Source organism: Thunnus albacares, chromosome 22, assembly GCF_914725855.1.
Source record: "Thunnus albacares chromosome 22, fThuAlb1.1, whole genome shotgun sequence".
NCBI classification, from domain to species: Eukaryota; Metazoa; Chordata; class Actinopteri; order Scombriformes; family Scombridae; genus Thunnus; species Thunnus albacares.
Genome location: NC_058127.1, coordinates 19770271 through 19788898, shown reverse-complemented (window position 1 = coordinate 19788898; position 18628 = coordinate 19770271). Strand labels below are relative to the sequence as shown.

General features: G+C 39.5%; 2 protein-coding genes and 1 long non-coding RNA gene across 3 annotated transcripts; 1 reads left to right on the top strand and 2 right to left on the bottom strand.

Moving 5' to 3' along the window:
- Window positions 1-6: 6 nt before the first annotated feature.
- rpgrip1 (RPGR interacting protein 1) lies at window positions 7-10975 on the bottom strand. Its single transcript, XM_044341443.1, has 31 exons — window positions 10865-10975; window positions 10075-10280; window positions 9832-9885; window positions 9435-9552; window positions 9048-9253; window positions 8821-8923; window positions 8565-8705; window positions 8012-8117; window positions 7810-7833; window positions 7556-7702; window positions 7372-7445; window positions 7048-7268; window positions 6772-6878; window positions 6595-6645; window positions 6276-6455; window positions 6031-6148; window positions 5705-5868; window positions 5272-5617; window positions 4869-5029; window positions 4408-4640; window positions 4132-4247; window positions 3656-3876; window positions 3378-3434; window positions 3081-3268; window positions 2712-2793; window positions 2495-2561; window positions 2014-2108; window positions 1640-1829; window positions 1471-1555; window positions 1210-1337; window positions 7-956 (listed from the first exon to the last, which is right to left on the bottom strand). Exons 2-31 carry the CDS (start codon window positions 10160-10162, stop codon window positions 700-702), a joined length of 4128 nt encoding a protein of 1375 aa, XP_044197378.1. The 5' UTR covers window positions 10163-10280; window positions 10865-10975; the 3' UTR covers window positions 7-699.
- Window positions 10976-11986: 1011 nt separating this feature from the next.
- On the bottom strand, window positions 11987-16173 carry LOC122973732 (E3 ubiquitin-protein ligase TRIM39-like). The gene is made up of 8 exons (XM_044341463.1): window positions 16087-16173; window positions 15130-15702; window positions 14872-14967; window positions 14203-14436; window positions 13751-13898; window positions 13598-13624; window positions 12899-13044; window positions 11987-12802 (listed from the first exon to the last, which is right to left on the bottom strand). Exons 2-8 carry the CDS (start codon window positions 15697-15699, stop codon window positions 12383-12385), a joined length of 1641 nt encoding a protein of 546 aa, XP_044197398.1. The 5' UTR covers window positions 15700-15702; window positions 16087-16173; the 3' UTR covers window positions 11987-12382.
- A 234-nt stretch (window positions 16174-16407) lies between these two features.
- LOC122973735 lies at window positions 16408-17529 on the top strand. Its single transcript, XR_006400119.1, has 2 exons — window positions 16408-17017; window positions 17105-17529. It is a non-coding gene; the product is annotated as an uncharacterized LOC122973735 (long non-coding RNA).
- The last annotated feature ends 1099 nt before the right edge of the window (window positions 17530-18628 follow it).

The following is an 18628-nucleotide window of genomic DNA, read 5'->3' as shown; positions in this document are numbered from 1 at the left end:
CTTAAATTATTTTTATGCCTTTATTATAGAGTTGCTGCTGAGGGATGACAGGAATTCAGGGGAAATATGGGACATACATGACATGCCACAAAGGAGATGTAGTGATTCATAGTTGGCGCTGTAATCCCAGAGGCTGTCAGGGCAGCCAAAGTTTCATGAGCAATGTAAATCAAGGAGCTAAACAATCATTTTAGATATGTTGAAGAATTCCATGTGTCGTCACACCATTCAAGTAATTTCTTCCTGTTTAACAGTTAACAGCTATAAAGATCATCAGTTTAATCAATCAAGCATACAGTACATCACCGGCAGGGGAAACCTTTCAAAGAGGAACAATGCCTTTACAAAAAGTCAGCTCATATCTCCAAACTCTAAAATAATTTAAACAAATGCTACTTTTGTCACCCTCAATATTAGAATAAAATCATGTGACACTTGTGTAAAGAGTTCTGTGCTCTGAGTTTGGTGGAGGAACATGTTGCACAAGTGTGCTGAGAAAGATATTGTCAGTCAGATACATGATAAAGATGTACTGGATGAACTGGGAGCTGGACAGAACTGGACATTACATTTATACAATCCATAAATAGACTTTGATGATCAGCCTCAAATGCCTTACACACAATGACTCTTTATTTGGAAACATTGGAGAAGAGGCTACTTCTTAGAATAATAAACCCAATTTCATACTTTTTGCTTTCAGTAGAAGTCACTGTCCTCATCATAATCTGTCCCTTGTATCTGCTTTTTCTCCCTCTCTTCCTCTTGTGCCTCTTTCTCCTCCTCCTCCTCCTCCTCCTTCTCCTCCTCCTCTTCTTCTTCTTCTTCTGTCTCATCTTCTTTCTTGGTCTCATGTTTCTGGTGAAACTCCCTGTATATACCACTGAAGGCTTTCTCTGCTTCCAGAGACACTTTGAGACTTCCTATCACCTCCTTCTCTTCATCCACGCTCACAACTGGAGGAAAAAGAAACAGAGAAAGACAGTAAGAAAACTACATGTTTCACACATTATCCAAGCAGGAATATAAAAAGCATCCTCCATCTGAATCTGAAGGAGGGCAGTGTATCAGACACAATCTTCAAATCACAAAAGTTTTATTATATTTCAGTGGCATTAATAGAAGAAATACACAGTTTGCACTTTTTTCTTTACACACACACAAAAAAAGAACACACACAGACACAGAAAGTGTGGCACAAACACTTACTGTCAATTTGTCGTTCGATAACATCCCTTCCTGTGAGCAACAGTTCCTGTAGGTCCAGAAAAGCATGTCCAACGTCCACACACTCCTCGTCATCATCCATCGGCTCACTGACAACTGTGAACTTTAACCTGCAACGACACATATATAAAATTTTGTGGTTTGGGTCTACAGACATCCATGAAGAGCAGAGACATACATTATTTACATACACTAAATGTGTAAAATGTGTGAACATATATTCAAATAAACAAATTACACTACCTGCCCTGGTTGGGGTCACTGCCCTCCAGCATGGTGTAAAGATACTGTCTGAGAGGAGCTGACTGTGAACCATCCACATAGATCACTGAGAGAGACGAAGAGAGCGATTTGGGGTTTAGAAATGAAAACTTTATAGCACAACTCACACACAAAACTCACCCACTCTCACCTCGTGTGAAGTTGTAGTGAATCTCCTCCCCCTCTGTGGGTTTGCGGAGGGACATTGGTGTTTCCGTCGTCTCCATCGGGACACCCAGCAGCCGATATTCCACATAAAGACGCTGCACTGACTCGTCCATTGCCACGTGAGAGGATGGTTCAAATACCAGAGACAGAATCTCGACTCTCAGCTTGTCTCCCTGAAACACAGTGAGAATCTGTTCAGTACATAAACTTTTACTGAAGCAGTAACCATCTAATAAAGTATGACCTGTAGGAGTAAAACATATACAAGATCCACACATGTATAAATAACAATAAAACATTATGTGATGCAGAGGTGTTATAGTTTTTGTTTGTCTCAGTCCCTCAGTTAAGTCGTACCTTTCTTATTTTTCGTCTTGGGGGAATGACGATGATGTCGCTTTGTGAGGAGCTTGTCTCTGAAGATTCTGTGGTTTCACTGTGACCTGCAGCAGCTGTGTAGTAAAGACATTAACATAAAATTTTCATTCATCAAATCTAATATTCTGACAAAGCTTACAAGATATTTTTATTAATAGAACTGGATATATTTTATTTTAAATTAAATTAAAATACATACACTAACATTTAATTTATATCAGTCACTGACAATATAGAGAAAATTACTGATAAAATAAGTTTAATTTTATTGATATTGATAAAAGACTCAGATTAGCAAGTTAGCCTTGCTAACATCAGCACATATTTGTTTGTTTATTGTCTCCATATGAATCAATCAATCATTAAGTTTAGTTCTGCTTCACAGTTTTCCACTTTGAGAATTGTTCATTTAGAAGACAGATGAATGAAGAATGAGAGAGGTACGCATATAAATAGTTACCACTCTCACTCTTCTCCTCTCCCTCCTCCTCTTCATCCATTGACACTTGATCCAGAGAGGGAAGGTCCTGAGAAAAAGAAGAAGTATATGATCCCAGTTCTCAATTTAAATCAATTACTTTCTAATTAGTTTCATTTTCTCTCATCATTGTGCTGACAGATAGTTGTTTCCTGTGAAAATGACTCCACAACTTTAAAGCCTTTTAATGAACCCCTACCTGAGTCCTGGCATCGCTGGCAGAGCTTCCCCTCGACAGTGTGGCTGATGATTGTCTGGAAGACGTTTTTGCTGAAGATCTCCTAATAAGATAATAATTTATAAAAGATAATGATTAAAAAAAGGTTTATCTCAATTGCTGTCTGCAATTTTATTGAAAACACTTTTAAGAGGAGGTGAAAAATATGACAAAGAGAAAGAACAGGTGGTATGACATATTTCATCATTTTATATATTTTAAATTTTTGACTTGATTTGAAGATTTTTATAATGAAAGAGTCTGTGAAGATCCTGTTACCTCTTCTGTCTGAGAGAATACATTCTGAAAAGACTTTAATATAAAACACAGACAAAAAACACAGTAACTTACTTGCTAGTTGGCAAATGAGAGGGTGTAATCAGTCGTGGCTCAGGCGTCACATGGGGTCTCCCCTGATAAATGTCAGGTGACCTCTTGGTGGATCTCTTCCTGTCTGTGGACTGGCGAACAGCCAGCGGTTTCACAGAGATGGTTGGCTCTGATCTTGTGTCCTTCTGTTTGACAGGTGGAGGCCGAGGCTGTAAACAGACAAATGTACTATTACACAGAATGGTCTTCTATACTTGTATTATCATGCAAACACACAGTTCAGCTGTGAATATGCAATGTCAGATGCAAAAGAATTACCCAGGCTTTTGTCTCTTTCTGCACTGCTTTGGTTTCTCCTGGTTCAAGTAACTGAGTCTGTGAGAAAGCCAAAGTAAAACAGGCATTTAGCTAGAGAATGGGAGGTGTGAACCTCTTATAGTAAGTAAAATAAACCTCTTACAGTAATTAGGAGGTACACACTGATTTTTTTTAGGACTTAATTTCCCAGGAGTCCCATGATGTGATATAAGTAAACTAAAGACACCTATTGTTCAATAGCATTAATTAACTTTAAAAAAAAAAAAAATCAATATCACCTTCACTCTGGGCTTGGCTATGGGCCTCTGTGGCACCTCAGCCTCCTCTCTCCTCCTCTCCTCCCTTTCCGTGCTTTCCACTGCTCTGTCCTGTCTGTCCACTCCCCTTCCCTGTCTCCCAAGCAGGGTGTCTGCGGGGGGTTGAAAGGGGTACTTCCATTTTAACATGACCCTGACCATGCCCCGCGGTCCACCGGCTGGATCCCGCAGAACATAGTCACCTGACGAGACAGAGACACACAGGGAGAAACATTTCTGAATACTGATGTTACAACACTGAGGGGGGGCAATGCCAGAAATTGGTATTATGGGGCTGATTTTGTGAAACAACTGTCATGTGATAAAACCATGTGAAAATGACATACTGGTTTTCACACTCATGTATGTTGGTGCTCCCTGTAGTGGGGGATGGACATGGATATTGTAACATGTTCACTGGAAATGTTTGTCTTACTATAATTTTCTCTCCTCCTCACCTCTGATCTCTCTGCCTGTAGCTAGAGTTCGCAGTGGAATGGGGGTCTTGGCCAGATAGGCTGGTGGTATCTGGTCATCGCTGTCATCAAACACATACACCCACAGACTGCTAGACCTGGGCAAAGGCGTAGTTGAATATTATCGGTATTTTTCAAAAACAAGGATTCTATGGTATTAATAATTGCTGGTAACCTCTTAAAAACTTAAAAAGAATTTTCTGATATTTTCTGATATTTACTATAACAAATATTTTTTCTGTTTCCAGACTAGCATACCTCAGGTAGTGCAACACATCAGTTGTTACTGCTAGTGGATAACTGGTGGTATCATTGAACACTGGGTCAGCAGAGCACTGGACTGTTTGAGAGACGTGAGGTGGCAGGTCATAGAGCCTGTAGGTGAGGTAGGCATCAGGAAGTAGTCCTGGCCAGCGTGGACTGAGGCCCACACAGCGTTCCAACACTAGCACCAACTCATTGGGTATCCCTCCACCGTAGTCATGTAATTCCTGTGATAAATAATAAATAATGTCAAAAACACAGATCCTGTACATGCTGAAAAGCGGAACATCTTTGCTTAAAGGGTAATTTTACCCAGATCAGATTCAGTATCTAACTATGCAAACATGTAGTTTTTGTAATTTGATCAGCTTTGAACCAATGGCATGAGATAACGTGGTGAAAAGGAACCTTCAGGCCTAAATGTTAACAGTAGAATTTGTTTCTCTCTCTCTTACCTCCTGACTGCTTTCTTGCCAGCCAAGAGAGATCTGCACAGGACTCCTCTGTGTCACTGTCCTCCTGTCACCTGCTGTCTCCACCGTGGTGTCCATGGGCTCTGCAGGAGGGAACAGGCGCACCCAGAAATCCACAACGCCAACAATAACACCCTCAGAGCCTTGGAGAGAGACACAAAAAGATACAAATGTTTGTAGACATGAGTTGATGCCTTTATTTTTTTACATCAATGGAGATCACCACACACTGCGCACTAGGCGATGAGGAAAAACACAATGTGTAAAAGATCAATTACAGCTAATTTATCTGTTAAGGTGAAAATGCTGCAGTGAAATCAAGTGTTTGTGGGGAAAGAAGCATCAAATCTAGTGCATGACTTTTTCTGTATAAAACATTACTCACCTGTGATAGTGACACGTCCACTGATGCGCTCTCCTCTCTTCTCCATGGCACCCATGAGGGGCATCTGCCCACTTCCATGTGTCACAAACTTAACCCCTCCCAATGCCTGGTGGAGCTCCACTCTGACCCTTGACCCCTGACCTCCCAGCCTGCCCAGGTCGCGGGCTGTGAGAGCATAGCGGGAGGTGAAGCCATAGTTGGGTTGGCTGCCTGACACCAGGGGAGTGGAGTGCACCTCAAAGTCCAAGAGGCTGTAGGTGCAGAAGGTCACAATGTCCTCACCTCTGTCCAATTCTGGATAAATGTTGCCCATATTCCGAAGTCCTCCTGGAGTGAAGGTGGCAGCCTGGAGGTGGAAAAAGAGCAGATATAAGCCTCATGGGAAAATTATTCTGAATATTCAGGTACAGTATCTGAGGTTTTTTTTTTTTACCTTAAGGTGAATTTCCAACAGCGACTCCCCGGCCCTCAGCTGAGAAAAAGACATGTCGTCTTCAATGGGCTGTACCACCTCCTGATCTCCAGCTGGCCAGGTGTACTGTATTGGTATAGTCCGATTGTAGTTCCTGGGGCTGTACGCCAACTCTTTCAACTGGGCTATAGAGTGCAAATAAGAGAAAAAAAATGTAGTGCAATCTAGTTGTGTATTTTCTCTTTCTGACATCAAGAGTAAGTCATTATAAACTATATTGTAAAGATTCTGTGTGCTCTTGCCATGTGGTTACTATAGTAATTAATATTTCTGAAGCATGTTTTCACCTTGTAAAGTGTTGATCTGAAGAGCTCTTTTTGATAAAAGTTTGTCTTTCTCCGTCATCCTCACCCTGATCTCCTCCCTCTCTCTCGCCATCTTTTGGTTGACTGTGTTCAACTCTTCCTTGGGGAGGAAACAAAGTTTGATTGAAGACAAGTTCAGTTATAATATGAATTTGAAAAAAAGAGACAGACATTTGAGAATGGAAATAACAGGAGTTTAAACACTGATTATGATTCACTGCTGGTACCTGCAGGTCTTTAGTGATACGGTGCTCCAGCAGTAGGAGGTTTCTGGTTTTCTGTAATTCCAGCACAGTCTCAGCATGCGATGCCTGGATGTTTGTCAGCTCATGGGATGAATCCCCCATGTTCCCATCAGCCCTAAGAAAGCGCAGACCCTCCCTGCTCTCCTGCTGCATCCTAAACGCCTGGAGTTGTAGAAAGAGCATAAGACAAGGATTAAAACCATTTAATTGATAGCAAAGAAATAGCAGACAGAAATGTCTTTTGCATATAAAATATTGTAATATGTTTAGCAGGCTCTATAAGGAACAAGAAAGTACAAACCTTGATCTGCAAAAGAATTTCACTGAGCTCCTCAACACTCATGTCAAACTCCTAAAAGAGAGGAGAAGGAGAGGATGAGAACTGTGTCAGGATATGTGCTAAATACAGAAAACAGGTAAGAGATTGATGTGTGAAATAGCTGTACAGAGATATAATATTCAGCTCTACATTTCTGACCTTAGTGACAGAGTCCAGTCTGTCCTGCAGAGCAGACACCTGCTCTCTGTACTGGAGAACCTCACGTTCCAGATTCTCTCGTTTGTCTCTCATCGTCCCAGAAACCTCTAAATGAGACAAACAGGACAACAACATATAATACAATTAATTTGCTGTTCTATTTTGCTTTATATCATACATCTAAATGAGTGAAAACCATGATAAAAATAACATTTATCTTCATTAATTAACCCCAAATCCATTTTTTTCTCACTGTCAACATGTTGCAACTCCTACCTGATTCTCGCTCCCTCTGCTCCTCCAATATCTGCTTCTCTTGTCTCAGTTTCTCCTTCTCCATTTCCAGCCTGCCTCTCTCTTCCCTCTCTGCCTGCAGCATTTCCTCCAGTCTGTGAACATCCCTCCTGAAAATGTTTTCTCCTGATTCCTCCCTTTTCTGGTCTGGTTCCTTGTGTTTGACCACTTGGCCATCATGGATGCTGTGAGTAGATAAAGTACTAGGAAAGAGAAAACATAGTGAAATTATGAAACGTTCAGGTTAATTTGCTCCATTAGATTTTACAGATTGTTTTGTAGGGCATAGAAGACTTGAACTCTCACCTCTCTAGTAGAGTATCATAGTTTTCTTTTATCAGATCCCTCTCTCCCTCCAGGTCTGATATCCTCTCCTGTAGCTGGAAGCGAAAGAATCAAATCAAAATACCTCCTGACATAAGAGCAAATAACAAACGTCTACCTCTTTCTGACCCAGTGGGTTGTGTATACGTGTATAGAGATGCAGTACCTTGTCCAGAGTCTGTAGAGACAGGGTGGAAGTGTTTAGTTGTCCCTCCAGTGCCAGTGCTCTCTGTCTCTCCTGCTTCAGCTGTTCAGTCAGCTCCTCCACTTTCTCCAGCAGAGCTCCCTGGCTTTCCTTCAGCGACCTCTGACTCTGGAGTGAAAACATGACTAAATTAATATGAGCAGTAATTAATCTCTAATTAGAGATGGGGTACTTGTTTGAGCTTTGTGTGTATGTGTGTGTTTCAGTGCTTTTACCTCCTCTAACTGATTTTCAAATGCCTGGAAGAAACAAAAAAAGCAAAAAAGAAATAAAGAAGGAAATGGCAAACAAAGAAAGCGATTAATCATTTAAGGACCAGTAAATGATTTATATACTGAAATAATATCTGTTCTGTAAGATAACAAAAAGAGTATATTAATCACTTAAGAGAACATATTTTCATAAACGGCCTCTCACCTCTTGCAGGTCATTGAACTTCTCCTGGGTGACTCTCAGGGCAGTGCTCTTGTCTGAAAGCTGCTTTTGTAGACGGATCAGATCCACGTTCTCTCTGATAGTTATTCTGACCAGGAAATATGATGTTACAACATAAGTTATTACTTTTATTCACCTTGTCAGTGTAGAAGCAGTTGTAGCAGTAGCAATAGTACAAGTGCTAGTGGTGAAAGAGCGCTACAGTGTGTAGAAAAGGTACTAATTTACTGAGATTTTATTTATTGTGTAAATGCAGGTTTAAAATCGACGTAAATAATAGAGCAACTGAATAAAAATGTACCCAGAGCAACTTAAATGTTAGAGTGTTGTTAGATTTGTTATTTATTTATGTTGTAGGACAGCTGTCAAACTAGATTGCTTTAGGAGTAAGAATTGGAAACTGCATTAACAAAGTAAAGACAGATTTGGCTTCCTCTTGGCTGACTGAGGATTTACAGTGAATTTCTATCATTTTTGCAACCAACTGCAGTGCTAGCTTTAATATTGGCATTGGTAATATTTCTGATGTTGCCACCTGTGTCTGTCGGCCTGCTGCTTCCTCATCTCTCTCATGGTTCCATCAAACTCTTTCTCCTTCTCTCTCAGTGTGTCTCTAAGAGCCTGGGTAGTCAGCTCCAGCTCTGACATCCTCACCTGCTCTGTCACACTGGACCTGCTGGGAGGGAGAGAGGTGGAGCGACAGAGGGAGGTCATGATGGAGGATCCTTCCAACAAGTATTTTTTTCTGTTTGTGTTCTAGCTAGTCAATTCATCATGCAGTAGACACTTACAATCTTTCCATCTCTGCTCTGGTGTCTTCCAGCGTGGGGCCATAGCGAGGCGGGGCTGTCTGGGCTGCCCTCCTGACTCCGCCCTCCACTTCCATACTTTTACCTTACGACAAGAAGAGGAAGAGACAGAGGAAGGTCAGAGAAGGAAGAGGAAGTGGCAGTCTTCCTGGCTTCCATTCATGTGATATTTATCCATTCATCCTCCTCTACACACCATATCCACACACCTTTGCTGAACCTGTATGGTGTGCGTCCCCCCAGGTCCATAATGTGCTGCTTGGCCAGGCTGAGTTTGTTCTGTAGCACTGCTTTCTGGCTTTCCAGCATGGCCACTCGGGCTTCCAGCTCCTGTAAGGTGTCCTCCATTTCCCTGTCCTTAACACCGCTAGATCCAGGCCGGGTCTGTCGAAGACGCATCAGTCTGTTGGACATTCTGGGGACATAGAAGGGGTTAAAGGGGTCATATTAGGGGATGTGTCGTCATCATGTTTCTGTTTAGATTTAATGTTGGGGCTGTCACATTGACATTAGTAACAGAATGACATGAATGTGCTGTATGTTTTCTCAAATGTCTGGTGTTATAGAAGGTATGTGTTCCTGTGTTTGTATGTTACCTGCGGAGCCTGTGCTCCTGTGTACGTGTGTGCTGTCTCAGCACACTGTTCTCTTCCTGAAGTCGGAGACACAGGTCCTCCAGGTGCTCCCTGGGAAACCGGAACAGGCGCTGAGGATCTGTGGAGAGAGAGAGGCCGCAACAAATATAAAAAAGCACTTTTTTTCTATGCATGGTTGATGCGCAGACAACTGAAGACAAAAAACTAAAATTATTTAAACAGTACCAGTCAAAAGTTTGGACAAACCTTCCCATTCACTTGAATGAGAAAGTGTGTCCAAACTTTTGACTGTATATTAGGAGGAAAGGAAAAGTAGGGTACTTTTGTATGTTTCCTACTGAAAGCCTGAAAACTTGAGATGAGATCAGAGAGGATGAGTTTTGTAAAGTGGTTTCACCTTTTATCTTCATGATATGATGCCTCTTCCATGACTTCATATCACGTAGACTATCTGAAGAAACAACAGGAAGGTGACATTTACAAATGTATTTACACACATGCACACACATGCACGCACACACACAGGCACTTGTATTGCACAATACACAAGTACCTATAAATCTCTTAATTTCCTAAACCCCCAACCCTTACCTTCAATTATTTGTTACAAAAATTCACAAACACACTAACACACACAAACCTGGGACAGTTGGCATAAGTCCTCCTTTCATCAGTCCCACATCTCGGACTGGGAGATCCCCCGCTGTCTCGTCCATAACTGGTGACATCACACCTCTCCACTCAGACTCAGCCAATCAGAAAGTCTTTGAGTTGTCAAAACAGCAAACTGGTGAAATTGACATCCAGTGCTGGTTCATCCATGGTCCATACAGGTGAAATTACAAACTGGAAATAAGACAAAACATATATGTTATATGACAGGTTTTAATAGAAAAACCAAAATAGTACACTGGTAATTCATTCCTTTAAACATGACTTGTATTTACATATTGTGTTTTGTGTAATTAAAAATTGATTGTATTCTACTTTTAATTACTTAATCACAAATAATGAAAAGTTTTATTGCACATATACAAAGACAACATCTTAAACACAATTGTAAAAGGTGGGAAATTTGGGGTAATTATATGGTCTCCGTTGAGGAGGTAATCTACTTACTGAGTGACAGGTAAAAACACTACATGAATACTTCATACACACTGTGTATAATCTGCTCAAGACTGGAAAAGCTGTCAACTCCCAACAGGTTCAGCTTTACTATCAGTTTTTATGAACATATCAGCCAACTTCAACAATCAGGGACAAAGTCACAAAAATGGTTTTGGCTGTTACAAGGTCTACATACACTACATTGCTCTGCAGCCAGAGATAAACAGTAGAAATCATACTGGTAAGACAACGATTTGCATTTTGATATCCTCTCTCACATATTAAGAACATATAGTTAATATAGTATATATTTGACTTACCCTTGTCTGCTGGCCATCCAAAGAGGTTTTACCTGCAGTAAAGAAATGTGTAGTGTTCTTGCTTTATCCTGTTGCCTAGTGTGACCTGTAGGCTCTCTTCATGTGTGTGTGTGTCTCCGCCCTGTGCTTGGATAATATCAGTTTTAATCCCTCTTCATCCCTTCCGCTTTTCTTCTTTCCAAACCCCTTTCAGCTCTCTCTTTACATGCATGTAATATTCCTATTTAAGATTCTTTCAGGAACAATGATAAATGATTACTTGCACTAACTGTGTAAATATGTGTTTGTATGCATTCATTCAGTTCAGTGACATACCTTTGTATATATGTCTATGTGTGTGTGTGTGTGTGTGTGTGTGTGTGTGTGTATAGCCTCCTCCCAAACCTGAAATCAGTCTGAGTGCTCCATCTGCCACCAGGCTAATCGTGTTAATCAGATTAACTGTCAGGATGTACAATCTAAGCCGTGCTCTGAAGTCAGTTTGGTAGTTTAGCCTGTAATGACTGAGAATAGCTATTGTTGGAGTGAGGCAGATCTAAGATCTGCGCTCAAGGTGTGACTTCTTCAAGGAGCACGAGTGAAGGGGGGTAGAAGGAGGAGGAGAGGAAAGCATGAGAGGTATGATATATGCAGCAGTTTGAAGTTAATTAAAGGAGCAGTGTGTAGAATTTAGTGGCATCTAGCAGAACAGACATGGTAGAAATGGAATATAATATTCGTAAGTATGTTTTCCTTAGTGTATAATCACCTGAAAATAAGAATTGTTGTGTTTTCGCTAGCTTAGAATGGGCCCTTTATATCTATATAGGGAGCGGGTCCTCTACCACAGAGGCCACCATGTTGCACAGCCATGTTTCTACAGTAGCCCAGAATGGACAAACCAAACACTGGCTCTAGAGAGGACCTTTCACGTTTTTTGCGACTTTCCAAGCCATGGTAGATTCTCCTACACAATTGGAAGAGGAAGGGGATAGGGAGGGGTATTCAGTTGGTTGCAATCTGCAACCTCACTGCTAGATGCCACTAAATCCTACACACTGGTCCTTTAAAGGAGGGAGGCCAATAATCAACTATCAAATAGTGATGAAGAATTTAATTTTTCAAAATACAGAATAACACCACTTGTATCTGTGCATTTCAGAGGACGGTGTTTGAAATTTGTGAAGCAAGAGCACAAGTGTTTGAAATGACAAAATTTGAGTATAACTTACACTATATACAGTTTCACTCCATAATTACGTATCTGTGATTCATACTTCTGTGATGATTGTTGGCAGAATAAACCAAACCAGTTCTTGCTACTGAAGTTCCAAATCATATTTAGATATTTTATTAGAAAAAAAGTTGTGCTTTTGATGATCATGTCTACTTTATAATCATAACTGATTCATTCAGTTTACAGACAGTGTACTGTTAAAAATGTTTTCATGTCAACACAGTAAACAGTTTCACGCAGTGTACCTGATAAAAAACAAAATACCATGAGATACAAATCTGACAATGACGAGACATTTCACATCATATTGTAATATCATCTAAATCACCTCCACTGACAGGGCGGATGATGAGTGGTGATGTGTTGCTGCCGCTGTCGCTCATTTCTGGGTTAAAAAAGGGAAACATGGCCTCAGTGAATTGGAACTGTGGGAAGGAATAGATGTGTGATTTGTCTTCTGCATTGTAGAAGGACACCGTCCTGTCTTCGTAATCCAAAAACACCCCAATAACTTGTGGCCCCTGAGAGAGACACAGCAGCTCTGCCTGTCCCACACATGCCCGGTACTCACTGCCTTTCCTCAAACAAATAGTCCAATAACCGTTCTCTGGGCTCAGTGTGACCAAACCCTTCCTGTTGACTGACTCTCTGGCCACACCCAGGTCCCACGCTGTCTTGTCTCCCACGTCCACCTCCCAGTAGTGCCTCCCTGTGGTGAAACCCTGTGTAGCAAGAGAGGTTAAGGTCACTGTTCATTGTTAAGACACTGAAAGAGAGACAGGATATCCTTACTAGGATAAATACAAATCTTTATTTACCCTGGTGGCCAGCACACATGGTGCCGTGTCAAAACGTTCAGGCAGGTCCACCACGTTCTGTTCAACATCTCCATCCCAGACTTTTCTGCCACCATCAGACAGGACTAGCCACGGGTTGGCTGTCCTGGGGTCCAGATGAACATCAACTAATAAATGGACACAGTTATTATGTTAGTTTAACTTCATTATAATGTTTCCCCCTCAGATTACTTACTATTAAATTTGTCTTGAAACTGGAAAACATGTTTGTGTACAGAAAAAATCAAACAAACAGCCGATTAAAAGTTAACTAAATGACAATTGCTAATGCTGTTACAGATGTGGGTCTGCAATTTGTGTATGAATGGTTTAGGATCTTTGGACTTTGGTCGGTTGTCTCATTTTGCTATGAAGAGTTGCTGATTGCCACACCTCTTTTATGGTTTCAGTTCATTTGTTGGACAAAGGACAATGCATGTTATTCAGCATTTATGTAAATGTGACAGTGTACACCAGCCAGCTAATTTTCAACTGCAGTAAGGTCAAGCAAATATTCAATAAATTAATCAGAAGAATCATAATTCTCTTCTTTTCCATGGGATGTTAACATCATTGTGTTATTTTGTTTACCTGCTAATGCAGCATGCAGTGGAGTCTATATAGGTATGTTTTGATTTTAATGAGAAATAACATCGATGTTGTTTTAAAGTCAAACTGTACCTGCATACTGCTGCATCTTTTCTTGCTCTGTAAGAACATATGATCCAAAATGAGCCAAAATAGAATCATGGATTAATTCAGTGATTGAATGTGATATAGTTGTTTTATCATATAATATGGTGATGTTGATAAACAATAATTTTAGAAGTTGACCTTGCATGGAAAGCTTTTTCAATGCTGATTGCAGCTGCTGCTCAATGTTGGCCAGTGCTCTCCTTGCAGTTCCCAAACACGTGTCTGAATGGACGATGATGTCAGAGCAGGCCTTAGTGGTTGAAGCAGAACTCAGAGCTGGAAACCTCTGACATAAATAGTTGAATAAGAGAAAAATGACTTTAAATAAGAGAAGAGAACAGACACGATGAGATGAGATGAGACAGGAAGAATACGAGTGAATAAGAAGCAGGAGAAAAAAAGAACAATAGATGGCAAGAAAACAAGAATGGAAATGTAGGTTTTCAGAATTAAATCACTGATTTCTTCCTCTATGACTGAAAATTTACATGAGGTTGAGTGTAGTACTTTCAAGTATTTTTTTTTCATGCTAAGGATGACAATTTCTCTGACTGTTCCTCTGTCCATATTGCTGTGACACAACTCCTGACCTGCAGAAGATGGAGGTGGTCGTCAGTGTGAGAAAGCTGCTCCATCTCACTTCTTCTCCTCTCCAGCTCAGTGATTTCCAGCTGCAGCTCTGTGATGAGCCTCTCCGCTCTCTGCTCTGCTGCTGCCTGCTTCCTCTGGATCGTCTCCTCAAGTTCAGCCTGAGTTCTCTCCAGGGAACGAAACAGAGCGGAGAAGATCTTCATGCTTTCCATTATGTCTCTCTTTGAGTTCTCCTGAAGACATTGAATAAAGAACAAAATGTTGATAATTCAAATCCCTCCATCACTCATAAATGTGTTTTGTTTACTGTTACTTCAGTTGAATGTTTGAGCTTCACTATATGTGAAATGAATGATGTACGTGCAGAGTTTGACACTTGAAAATGCAATATGAGTTAATATAGTAAATACTTATAGATTCAAAACAGAATAATGGCATATTAATATATATATTTATATATTTTTGGTCAATTACTGTAGTAGTACCAATACATTTTCTACTACTTTATGCATACTAACAATTCATTTTATTCATTTTTTTTTTTCAGTTTTTCCTGTGTGGAAAGTGTTCAGCCTCTTTTCTTACATTCTCATACATAGGCTGTGTAAAATGCTGCTACAATGGCACAATTTTCCTGCAGTAACCATCCAATTCTTATGTCAACTCACTTTGCTGAGCTCCACAGAATGTTCAATTTCCTCCACTTTCTGCAGTCTTTCCTGGATCATCTGCTGAACGTGAGCCTCGGTCCTTTTCATCTGAGCCTGAAGATAAGAACAGGAATGAAAACCCAAACTGGAATCAAAAGTCAAAATCTTAATTTAGAGGTTAGGTTTACATGATGGCATCAAGGCTGCCAGAGCATGCCTTGATGCCGGGGATGGGGTGATGGTACAATGATGATGAAAAGGAGTTCAGGACATCACCTTCCTCTGTTGACTCTCTCGCTCTACTGGGACGATGTCGTGACAGCGGTGGTCGGTCTCGGTGCACAGGACACACACATACCTCTGGTCACTCCTGCAGAACAGCTCCAGGAGCCGTTGGTGCTTTTTACACATCCGGTTCTCCAGCAAGGCCACAGGTTCTATCAGTTTGTGAATCTTCAAGGTTGCAACTCTCAGGTGAGGCTCCAGGTGACTCTCACAGTATGAAGTCAGACACACAAGGCAGGACTTCAGGGCTTTTGTTTGCTTCCCAACACACACATCACAATGTATAGATTTTACTGGCACTGATGTCGTGCCGTTTTGCTTTCTTGCTCGGATCTGCTCAGACATCTCCTTGGCAAAAGAGTTTTCACAAAGCTCTGGGCGGCCCTCGAAGACCGTCTGACATTTTGGACAGCTGATGGAAAGGCTGTGGTCCCAGTATGATGTGATGCAGGTGAAGCAGAAGCTGTGACCACAGGGGATTGAGACCGGCTCAGAAAAAACATCCTGACAGATGCAACACTGAAACTGCATCTCTGACAAGAGAGTGCTGGAAGAAGCCATGACCTGATAATTAAAGAAAGAAAATCAATGTTAACTGAATAGGAATTAGAAAATAGTGAATCTGAATTCTCAGTCACAGAATAAATGTGTTTTGATTCACAAACTCTGTCTCCATTATCGTGATTGCATTCACTGTTTATGTACATTTATAAAGAAAGACACATTTGAACTTCCTTATAATTTTTCAACAATTCAAGCTGCCCAGTGATCAAAGTCCAGCTGCATGGTCACGTGACTCAGACTCTGTAATGTGAAACTCGCCCTGTAAATTCAGCTTAAAACATGAACTGAATGCACTCCTTAAAATCCGAAGCAGAAACATCACAGAAATTATTCTATTTGTTTAATCAAGGTGCTGAAACACCATTGTTTTTGTCTCGGTCTTACCTTGTTGCTCAATGGGAAACTTGACCTTTGAAGTAGGAAAAGCAAACACTGGCAGTGTGGTTGTGAAGACAAACTCCTTCACATTTCATTATTAACCCTCCCTCTGGGACTTTTTTTTCCCAACCACCATGTGGTTCCAGAGTGGGAGGAGTAAAGTCTAGATCAAGTGCATTACTGGGTGTGTATTGTGTGGTGTATCTTTGTATTTCATTATATAATCATATTGTCTTTGTATTGCATTGAGCAACTGAAAGGAAGCACTTGAATAAAACACAGTCACATTCATCACTTCACCATGTATTTGCCAAGATTCAAAGGCTCTTTATTTATTTATTTTATATTATTACTGTTTATATTTACACACACATTATCACAATACTGTATCAATAATATCTTTACACTGACAAACAAAATTTCACACAGCTATAAGTTTTTTTTGCTTTTTGGTTTTGGAAGAACTTTCCACAACTTCACTTTATGCACTTGATACAGCTTTAACAGTAGCAGGGCTCACACATATACTTACAATTGATCTGAATTGTAAGTGGAAGTGCTGTAAGTTTTTAAAGTTTCTTTTCCAAAATTTCACATTGAAACAAAATAACAAAATAAAAACTCATAGACCTTTTTGAACTTGTCTTGACTGCCAACCATCATGGCATGTTCCAAATCCATACAACACACACTAAGCAGGTTTTGAGTATGTTGTGTGTGACAACATGAAGGATACTCAAACCAGACAGTATGCATGCTAAATACACTTGATTTTTTTTGAGTGTGTTGCTGGTGTACACTATTGTCCTACAATCCAAAGTGATACTCACGGCTGGTTAATTTTGAAAAAAAGTGAATGGTGCTCCAAAATGTGGAAAACAAAACAAAAAGTATAAAATTGTAAGGAACACAGTTTTATCAGCAGTGACATTCCAAAGTTGCAGTTTGATGCACATATTGTATATTTTTTTGTCTGTAAAGTATGTTGATTTTTGTTGCAGCAGCTAGAATAGTACACCATAAGGATTAGTATATATGTAGCTTATAGTGTATAGAATTAGATGGATTTGGGAAACGCCATGTCTTACATTTAAAAAAGTCTCCAAATAGGTGACTACAATTCAACTACATTTCACTGGAAGATGAAAAAATCATCAGGTATTTTTTTCATTTGCTTCAAGGAAAACAATTCAAAATGTGACAAAAAGATTAAATGACTTGTTAAAACAGATCCATCCTCCCTTCCTACTTCAACCTGTCTGTCCACATCTCATGTCTTGACAGATTGAATCTTCAGGGACTGTGGCGACAATCCGTATCGTCGGAAGAACTTGATTAAAAAAAAGATACACACACACACGCATACACACGCAACAAACAAAAAACAAATGTTAATACTGAACGCAATAATTTGTAGATTATTTGAATTAAAAGTGAGAAGAAACTTGTCATGATGTCGACAGAGACTGAATTGAAACAGCAGTTAATTCTCACCTCCTCCAACACACTCTGCATGTCTGAGTCTGAGAGCTGAACATATGAGTTCAATCTGATCTTCAATCCAACAACATACCCTGTTGACATAAATGTAAAATATGTTACATGAAATAATACACATTATAATATAAATGGATAATCTATTACATTAATGAGTATTCAACACCAGTTAAAATATGTTGACCAAAAATATTGTGCCTGTATCACAATAATTAAATACTACACATAATCGTATACTATTAGTTATTATCACCGATGAGTATAATTTGTATTATAGCACTTTTTAAAAAAACTACATTTAAGTGTCATAACATACATTAAAACAACAATTATGATTTCAACATTTATGAAACTTACTGTTGTTGTTTTATATTTTATAAATCATGTTGAAATTTTATCCATTTAAATAAATGTATATTAAGTATGAATTCATGGCTTTATAAACACAAGTAGCTTAGTTTATTTTTTTAGCTGCAATTAAAAGGAGATTCACACAATGAATGGTTAACAAGAAGTACAATTATAAATATAAATATAAATATAAAGGATAAAAACAATACAGTTGTGATTGGGAAATCAATCATAATATAAATCTGATGAAAATACAATTATCAATTGGGCACTAAAAACAAAAGCTCAGGCCCATGTAATGAATGTAACAAATGCGTATACTTACGAGGCCCTTCTGTTGTAGTCAAAGTCATTTTTGGCAAGACAGTGGTTGTTCACATGGAAAGAAAATTAGATACACAGGAATTAATATTTTGTTACAATAATGTCAAATATATTATATTAAATAAATGTGATGTATACATTTTTCTAGAATTTCATTTAAATGTAAGCTAAATTACATATGTTTTTTACTTAACACAAAAAGAGAGGAAAAAATAATGACGAGAAAAGGTGAGGTGATGTTCAGTGTGTCATTTAAATTGTCCTTGAACGGTGCAAAGATAAAACAAAACAAAACAAAACAAGAAACATGGAAGGGAAAAATGCAACGTGAAACTGAAGGGCAGTTCTTAAGTGTATGAATGAGGATTCTTAAATC